Here is a 9,795-nt window from a genome sequence, read left to right as displayed (position 1 = left end):
ATTATTGTCTGGTAATATCGTTCGTCCTATCAAAACTTTACAATGTTGTTAATTTACGAAAACTTTAATATTATTAAATTTTGGAATAAATTATTTTGATGCAATCTGAATTAAGACTCCCAGTTTTGATGCCAAATCGTCCGTTCACACAAATTTTAAGATGCGGGAGACCGTTTCGGCCCACCCTATCTAGACCTTAGGCCATCTGGTCCAACCTGGCCGGCACAATTTTCATTTGTTTTCAATGTAAAAAACACATGGGCCAATCTTTTGGGCCTGGATTTGACGAGGTTTGGGCCGTTTGACTAGGTCTACTACCACGAATACCAGCCGATTTGTGCTTTGAATTTGGGAAGGGATTTGATTTCTACTTTTTCTGACTGAGTTGAGTTGATTTGTACTACATAAACCACTTGAATTGCTAAGCTCGTCGAAAAATTTAAATTACAAAGCCGTCATTACATTTTCATATCCACTTAACTACTCCAACACTGAACGGCATACAGAAATGCATTAAATCCGAGAGAAATTTTGAATGCAAAACGAGCAACAAATTTTCAAATTCAGAGCAGAAACATAAGCCGGGCCCAGCCGTCAGTCCTCCGAATCTCCGATGTCACCGGGGCTCTAGTTCAGAGACAGAAGCGCCGTTGATCGACGGCTATCGAGCAGCCGTAGGAACCTCGTGATCCGTGCTCCTCGCCGGCGCATCTCCCGCCGCCGCCGCCGGCGGCGGGCTTCCGCCGATCCCACGGCTCGCGGAGACGAACGCCGGCGCCGAGGGCGCCGGCAGCGTGACCGAGCGGCTGTTGAGCATGACGACGACTGCCGCCATGCCGGGGCGGAGCTGCGGGTCCTCCTGCACGCAGAGGAGCCCCACGTGGATGCACCGCAGAAGCTCCTGCGGCCGGCGGCCGGCGGCGGGGCAGCCGTCGAGCAGCTCCCCGGCGCCGCCGCGGCTCCAGTGCCTCCAGACCTGCACGCCGGCGAGCAGAATCAGTCTCAGACGGTTGTATATCCATGCAAAAGTCTTTCGAATTGCAGATTGCAATGTTTGTGATTAAACTTTAGATAGGATTTGCGCGGGGATTACAAATGCCAGGAGATCCTCGGAGTCATGGAGGCAGGTGTTGCGGCGGCCGGTGACGATCTCGAGGAGGAGCACGCCGTAGCTGAAGACGTCGGATTTGGCCGAGAAGATGCCGTGCAGCGCGTACTCCGGCGCCATGTATCCGCTGAACAAGAGGTATATCTAATGCTCTCAGCTCAAATTTCCAAATGATAGTAATGTAATACTCTATCAGTTTCATATTACATATTACAATATTACAAGTCGTTTGACCTTTTTCATAGTTAAATTTTATTAAATTTAATCAAGTTTGTAGAAAAATTTAGCAACATCTAAAATATCAAATTAGTTTCATTAAATCTAATAATATGATCGCTTTGTGTTGAAAATAATAATATATATTTTTTTATAAATTTGATCAAATTTTAAAAACTTTGACTAGAAAAAAAAAACCAAACGACTTATTATATGAAACGGAGGGAGTGACATTCAAGTTGAAAAAAGAGACCATATGCCATTAACAACTTACAACTTCTTAGTTATTATTTTCGAATCTTAAAATTAAATCAATGACATACTAAATTGAGAATTCAATATGGGTACAATTTCATATTTATCAATTCCGAATTCTTAAAATATTACTATATTTTAGAAAAACTAAAATGAGCTCACTGATTTAAAACCACCTGTTTTATTTTACAGAAACTCTTAATATGATATATGGTCATGATAATACAATTATCTAATTAATGGTCAAATCTTTCATAAGTTAACGTGGGAGTTTCCTTCGAGTGCTCATTTAGTATAGATATACTTTTTCAAGAGAGGACTCTAATATCTGAAGCACTTACTAGGTTCCAGCAATCCTGCTAGTGTTTGCTACGCTCGCTTCCATGTTAAATAACTTGGCAAGGCCGAAGTCTGATATCTTGGGGTTCATGTCTACATCTAACAAGATGTTGCTAGCTTTGAGATCACGGTGGATGATCTTGAGCCTTGAATCTTCATGAAGATAAAGAAGCCCTCTTCCGATCCCTTCAATGATCTTGAATCTTTGCTCCCAGTTAAGGTCTTGCTGTCTTGAAGTGTCTGAATTGTCCATGTAAATTCTGTTGATTAGCTTACTAAACAAGGATATATAAAATTAAATAGGCTTAGATTATCTGAATGAAGTACCGAAAAGGATAGTGTCGAGGCTTTTGTTACAGAGGAACTCATAAACTAGGATTTTCTCCCGTTCTTCGATGCAGCATCCTAGCAGCCTGACCAGATTCTTGTGCTGAAGCTTTGCAACCAAGACTACCTCATTCTTCATCTCCAATTGCCCTTGATGGGAAGTTGCTGACAATCTCTTCACTGCAATCTCTTGACCATTTTGCAGTGTACCCTGAACTCAACAGCATCAGAATCGGTAAGTTCAAGTAATGTAGATCACATTGCTTGCATAACTGCAAGTATGAATCTGTGAGCTACTTTTACAGGCTAATTAGAACTGAACTTGATTGTCAGGTTGCAGACTTAACTTACTTTGTAGACTGGGCCAAATCCACCTTCTCCGAGCTTATTTTCTTCTGAGAAGTTGGCAGTTGCTGCTCTTAGAGTACTCAAATCATACAAGAGAGATTCTGAGCCTCTCATTTCGTCTTCATCTCCAAGATCTGTTCATAGGAAAAACTGACGAGTTAAGCCCTTAAATATTCTTCAGATGTGCTATAATGCTAATGCAGTTGTTTCAAGCCTTGAGGACTTACCGACGCTTCCAATCATCATATGCTTATGTGGTTTTCTGTTCCTCTTGCACAGACAAAGGGCAATTAGCAGCAGTATTACCACTAGTAACACGGCAACTCCCACAGTAACTGGGACAATCACAGACTTACTGACTGTGTGATTACTTCCTGCATAAACATGTTTTACCATGGTCAAAACACAAATTCAGAGCACAAAAGTCATTGTACTATCAGAATCTATGGGTGCAAACCACTTTGTTCTGTCCACTCGACAAGGTTGAAGGAGAAAACACGGTTGAAGAAGAGAACAAGTGTTCGGAATTTAGAGTCAGAAAGTTGCAAGTTGCAACCAGCTACTAAGGCCTGGTTAAGGCCTGGTTTAGTTCCCATAAATTTTTTCCAAAAACATTACATCGAATCTTTAGATATATACATGAAGCATTAAATATAGATTAAAAAAATTAATTGCACAGTTGGGGGGAAATCACGAGACAAATCTTTTAATCCTAATTAGTCCATAATTAGTCATAAGTAATATAGTAACCCACGTGTGCTCTCGCGGTTTCCAGGTGAAATTAGTTTTTTCATTCGTGTCCGAAAACTCCTTCCAATATCTGATCAAATATCCAATATGACAACTAAACTTTTTTCTTTTCGCGACCTATACAAGCAAACGCGTGGAGAAAGCGACGCAAGTGCAAACGCGCACGGGAGAGACCTTTGACTTGACTTACCATTGACCCCGGTGGGCGTCGTCACCGGCGCCGGCGCCGGCGCAGGCGACATGGCCGCCTTGGCGGCCTGGGCGTCGAAGAACGGGTACACCTCGAACCGGATGGAGCAGCTCCTCGTGATGACCTGCCCGCCCTGCTTCCCGTCGCAGCATTTCGGGATGTTGTTGACGGCGCCGACGAGGCAGCGGTAGCAGTCGCCGGCGGCGAGGTCGCGGGTGCACTGCGCCATGCCGTAGATCTTGGTGAAGGGCGGGAGGTCGGTCTCGCCGGCCGCGAACATCAGCGGCGACGACGCGCGCGCCGCCGCGTCGGTGAGGTTGCCCATCAGCGTCCCCAGCAGCGACTTGAACCTCTCCGGCTGCGTCGCGTTGTCCGTGTTCCACCAGAGCTTCACCGTCCGCTCGTCGGCGGCGCCGGCGAAGCTCGCGTTGGAGTACCGGACGAGGCAGTAGTCGGAGATGATCACGGCGGATTTCTCGCCGGGGCACGCCTTGGCCGCGTCCCGCACCGAGTCGTCGAGGCAGGAGCGGCAGCTGGTGCCATTGCCGCCGCCGACGATGCCGCCGCGGCACTGCGCGAGGCCGTACGCCGTGTCCGGCGCCGCGCCGGTCGCGTTCTCGGCGAACCCCGACGACGATGCCGCCGCGGCTGCGGAAAGGGAGGAGAGGAGAGCGCGGAGGTTGGCCCCGAAGGCACCGTCGTCGACATGGCTGGAGTTGGTGCTGCTTGTAGTTGGGCAGTCGGTGATGCTGGCGTTCGCCGTGGTGGCGGTCAGGAGGAGGAGGAGGGAGAAGCACAGAAGGGCGCGCTCGGGCTTGACTCGCGGCCGGCACGGCGGCGACGGCGGCGGCGGCGCCATTGTTGCGGTGTTGCCACGCCACCGCAGGGCGTCGCGTCGCGTCGCGCTGCTTCGTCGCCGTTGAGCTCTCTCGAGGAGGAAGCAACAACTCGTTAATATCAATGCAAGTAGCGCGAGTTTTTTTACTATAGAGGCAAGTTCCGGAGGGGGGACAACTAGAGCTGCACCCGCGGGATCGGTTCCTCAGTCATGTACACGTATTTATATACTTTGTATTTATACTTGGATAAATGCAAAGTTTATATGTACATATACATAGTTATACATACATAAGTACACAAAATTATATACCAAGTTTTCATTTATGTATAAACTTTACACATCTTTACAATTTTTATGTATTATAAATTTATTCGTACAAGTATACATTTTTGACATATAATTTTTTAAATATATAGTCGTACAAACTTTATACATGTACGTAAAATGTTTATATATACTCCCTCCGTTCCAAAAAACAAGACAAACCCTGGTTTCCGTGTCTAACGTTTGACCGTCCGTCTTATTTGAAAAAATTATGAAAAAAATTAAAAAGATAAGTCACACATAAAGTATTAATCATATTTTATCATCTAACAACAATGAACATACTAATTATAAAAAAATTTCATATAAGACGGACAGTCAAACGTTGGCACGGAAACTTAGGGTTTGCTTTTTTTTTTTTGGGACGGAGGGAGTATATTTTATACGTATGGACGCGTATTTCTTACCGTACGGATAGTGATCAGGCGGGAGGTGGTGGGCGTGCCTGATTGCTAATTAGCGATATCGTATCCTGCATGCATGAAGTCACCTTTCTTTTTTTTTGGGTTTAATCAAGTCATATAGTAGATTTAATTTCTAATTTGTTACTTAGTTTCTATTGGAAATTTAAAAATGTTTAGCTTGATTTTGAAAACTTCCAACCATGAGTATTTCTAATAGAGAAATATCTATTCAGCTTCAAAAGGTATATTTAATTTGAAGCTTTCAATTTAATTTTAAAACTTCCAACACAAATTTTGAAACTTTTAACTCAAAATTTAAAACTTTCTAGGATTCTAGAGTTAACTTAAATTTGAAAAAAGAAAAAGCGAGGTGAGGATGGAGCGGACGCTGTGGCCATGGTGTTGGGGGCCATGGTTGGCAAACCCCAGGTGCTGCGGCTTGCACATTCCGCTATCAGCTGTATGTCGGTACTCGTAGGTACTCGTACCGTTCTCTCAACCAGAGGTTTCGTTCCATATTACACCTGTCTCACCAAGAACCCTATCTTCTTCGTCTGCGAGAAGAGGATCGAGCTCCCCTGCCCCTCCCCCTTATCCCGCTGGTCCGCTCCCTTGAAGACTAGAAAGAGAGCGAGGGGGAAAGAGGAGGAAGAAAGCTGGAATGGGAGAGAAGATTAGAGGAGAAAGCTGATATGTGTGGTTCATGTTGAGTTTCATATTGACTTGTCATGTCAGCTAAAACCTAGAACTATATACTTTCTAGAAGCTCTGCTTGGCAACTTATTATAAGTTGGGTGTCCGTGTTATACTATAGCCTTGTTTAGATCATCTGGCAAAATTTTTCACCATGTCACATCGAATATTTGGACATATGCATAGAGTATTAAATAAACGAAAAAAATAACTAATTATACAGATTGCGTGTAAATTGCAAGACGAATCTTTTAAGCCTAATTGCTCCATGATCTGACAATGTGGTGCTACAGTAAACATTTGCTAATGACGGATTAATTAGGCTTAATAAAATTCGTCTCGTAGTTTACAAGCAGATTCTGTGATTTATTTTGTTATTAGTCTATGTTTAATACTTTAAATATGTGTCCGTATATTTAATGTGACACGCCAAAACTTTATCCCAGTATAAAAACAGCCTATATATCACGGTTCATGGACGCAATTCAAACTCATTAAGATAACGGATTCCAGTTCTGTTCGGCCATACAAGCCCCGTCCATCGGAAGCGAAGTCCGTCTCACACCCTACAGTCGAATCGAGGCGACGAGGCGAGCGGCGGCGGCGGAGAGCGAAGAGTAAATCGAGGAGGAGGAGGAAGAAGGAGCTCTCCTGTGGCGACCATGTCTCTCCGTGCCCTCGGTTCCCTTCTCACCTGTAGGAGATTCTCGCCACGCGCGCAGGCGCAGGCGGAGGCGGAGTCCTCGCTGGGGATCTTCACTCAGGCTACGGCGGGGAGGTCAGCACGCTCTCTCCGCGCCCTGGTGAAATCTCCGTCCGTTTCACCCGGTTCTCAGATCGAAAATTTTATTTCTTGTGTGCACTCGCAGCTCATGTGTTCTCATCTCTGTATGATACAGAGGGATCTCGCCGTTGGTGATGGTGGCGCTTATGGAGTTGTAGCCACGATTGCGTTGGCTGGATTGGCCACAATCCTGTATTTCAACGAGAGCACAGACAAGTCAGGAGGTATGAATTGACAAAAAAGAAAAAAAAACAAAACAAAAGCCTTTAGATTTCTCTTCGTTAGTTAGCTCTGATCCAGGTGACCTAACCATGCCCACCACCACCTACCTGTTGATGTACATCTCCAGCTGCAGGAGGAAGGCAGGAAGGGGTTACTGCCTAAATCCCATAATATAATATAAGGCACACATGCGTTTTAAGATTCAACTTTTAAAACATTTGATTAACTATTATGAATTTTATTTGCTGAAAATAATACATTGGATTGATATTTGAATTTAATTTCATATGGTTATAGTTTACTTTTATATTGCTACAAACATTATACTATATATAAGAAATTAGAATCCAAAGATTTGTTTTAAAGACCGTACTAAGTTTAACCGACTTATATTATGGGATAGAGGATGTATGTGACAGGGGGGCTGTCAAGGAACCTTACCCTTACCTGAGTAAGGAAGCAGCCATCAAGGCAGGGTTTGTGGACAAAGATGGCACAGTTCAGTGGGCTAGTTATCTCGATCATGTCAACTTTCAAACACTCATGGGGGAATGCCTCCTTACGACGAGGAAGCATCTGCTAAGGAGGTGAGTGACTGGGAAGAAGCTGTGAAGCAGCAGGATGTGAAGGTCGATGAGGCAACCATGAAGGCCAGGTTTCAGGACTGGATGAAGGAGCACAACCGTTCGTACAGCACCGAGGAGGAGAAGGCTCGCTGCTATGAAATATTCAAGGAGACCGCGATAAGGGCAGACAAGGCTAATGCGGTAAGACCAATGGATGTCCCTTTCGCCCCTAACGGATTCGCAGACTGGACTGATGAAGAGTGCAATAGTCTGTATTCCCATCCTGGTAGCTTTGACTGGGAGAGGTACATCGATCACATGAACACTATGAATGCTAATGGGGGATACATTGGCAATCAAGACTGTAAAGAAGGTGTATATATATATATATATATATATATATATATATATATATATATATAGTAAATTTGTTTGGTGCTCCATGGTGCCTGGGCACCATTGTTGAAATTGAGTATATACCCAATTCAAATGAGCATAAAACTTTTTTAATTATTTAGGTATTAATATTAACTACTTTACTAACTAGTTGAAAGTAAGTTTGAACTGAATTTGAACTTGTTTTTGTTAGATTTTGATTCTAGGTATATAGCATCCATACATATAATTAGTTAGGTATGTAATCATGGATTGTGAAATAAAGTTAAATTTGAGTTGTTTTGTTGATAGGTATAGGTATGAATCGAATTCTTATAACTAGGTATATACTCATAATTTGAAAATTTTGAAAAATTTGAGTGATTTTGTGCATTTGAAACCATGGTGCCCGGGCACCATGGTGCCCCATATGAGTGTCCTATATATATATATATATATATATATATATATATATATATATATATATATATATATATATTATCCCTAACTTTCTCCCATAAAGTGTCGGTTTTTCCTTGAATTAAAATGAGCATCGGTGACTGGGGAATCTGATTTTGTTTTGGACATTGGCAATCGGATTGGTTTATACTGTTATTCCCATTTTTCTACATTAGAATTGGCTAATTACTGTTTCAGTTATCAATTGGTGAAAGGTGCTGATTGGTTACTCACGAAACAGCTAGCAACTAATAATTTGATCTTGAACTGCTAGTCATTGTGCGGCATTAGCAAAGTACTCACAGCTGCACTATAGAGGCACTGAACGCAGAACTGCTGGTTACTGTTAGCACGGACAAATATGCTTGTTTCTTCAGTCTAATTTTCAAGCATGCGTAGCCGAATAATCATTCAGTTTCCACTAAGCGGTTAGCTGTTGTATTGGTCATTCATGAAGTAGCTAATATGTCCTTCCTCACGCATTGCTCGTTGCAATTTGTATCTAGTTATCTCGGAAATTATTTGCAAAATAATTAGTGTTCTAATCACAAATGTCTCTATCACAAATTGTGTTCCTTTTTTCAACAAAATAAGCCAGGTCATTTCCTGTTATCGTTCTGATTTTAGCTGCAAATACATTTATCTGTTTGGAAAGTTTTGTAACTTTTAGCATCTTGGATGAAAACAGAAGGACAAGGAACTAGCTGCAAAGTATGCAGAAAGAAGGCGTCGAGCAGCCAACAACCAGCCGGAGAAGAGGTGATACTGAATTTCCAACCTTACAAAGAAATCCGTTGATTCCTTTTTTTCCCCCAAAGGAAAATTGCATCTTGTAATTTCCATTATCACTTGTCTGTGCAGGCTTACAAACATCTAGATATGATGAACCCTGAGTTCCTCTCGACACTCAAGGCTGTTGTTGGCCCGATCTTTCGGTGAGTTGTGATAACTACGATTTGGGAGAAACGTTGACGATCCGACTACAACCGTATGAGACGTTGTGTTGCGCCTTAGCGATCGATACACCTCTCCGTGGGTTGTTGATCTTGCCGGTGCAGATCAACCCTATTCCTGCAAGCAAATCGAAGAAACAAGCAAGAACAAGATAAAAGCAATCTGATATTGCAAATAGGAATTTAATACAAATGATAAGTTGGGGTTCCGAAGAACAAGCAGACGGACGGTCTAGCCGACACGCGCGCTACAAGCAAGTAGCAATGGCTAAACTTTAATCTATCAAAACCCAAGAAACCCTGAAGGGGTACCTAACTATTTATAGAGGTGGGAGGACGACCAAGAGGGTCCAAGGGTCGTGCTCCACCAGATTGGGGCGCACCTCACATGGGCCCCACATGGGCCAGGGTCCCAAACAAAGTTACAAGCCCATTGGCCCAATACAGGTGACGCATCACCTTGCTTCTGTGATTGCGGCCAAACGAGATAGAATTCCAAGATGAGGCTGGATCCGTTGGAAGGAGGACTTCGAGAGCTTTCCATCAAGTACTCACGGGCCCAAAACGGAGCACGTATGTAGATTTGGCGGCCGTTTGAAATCAGCAATGTAACACGTGGCCGAATCAGATTGCAGCACATG

General features: G+C 43.4%; 1 protein-coding gene across 1 annotated transcript; it reads right to left on the bottom strand.

Moving 5' to 3' along the window:
* Positions 1-394: 394 nt before the first annotated feature.
* Positions 395-4,563, bottom strand: LOC4339183 (cysteine-rich receptor-like protein kinase 15). The gene is made up of 7 exons (XM_015782904.3): positions 3,534-4,563; positions 2,821-2,967; positions 2,597-2,727; positions 2,246-2,456; positions 1,921-2,158; positions 1,094-1,235; positions 395-976 (listed from the first exon to the last, which is right to left on the bottom strand). The coding sequence occupies exons 1-7, from the start codon at positions 4,390-4,392 to the stop codon at positions 662-664; spliced, it is 2,043 nt and encodes a 680-aa protein (XP_015638390.1). The 5' UTR covers positions 4,393-4,563; the 3' UTR covers positions 395-661.
* Positions 4,564-9,795: the final 5,232 nt, after the last annotated feature.

The sequence above is a fragment of the Oryza sativa genome, chromosome 5, assembly GCF_034140825.1.
Source record: "Oryza sativa Japonica Group chromosome 5, ASM3414082v1".
Lineage (NCBI taxonomy): Eukaryota > Viridiplantae > Streptophyta > Magnoliopsida > Poales > Poaceae > Oryza > Oryza sativa.
This window is presented reverse-complemented; position numbering and strand designations above follow the sequence as displayed.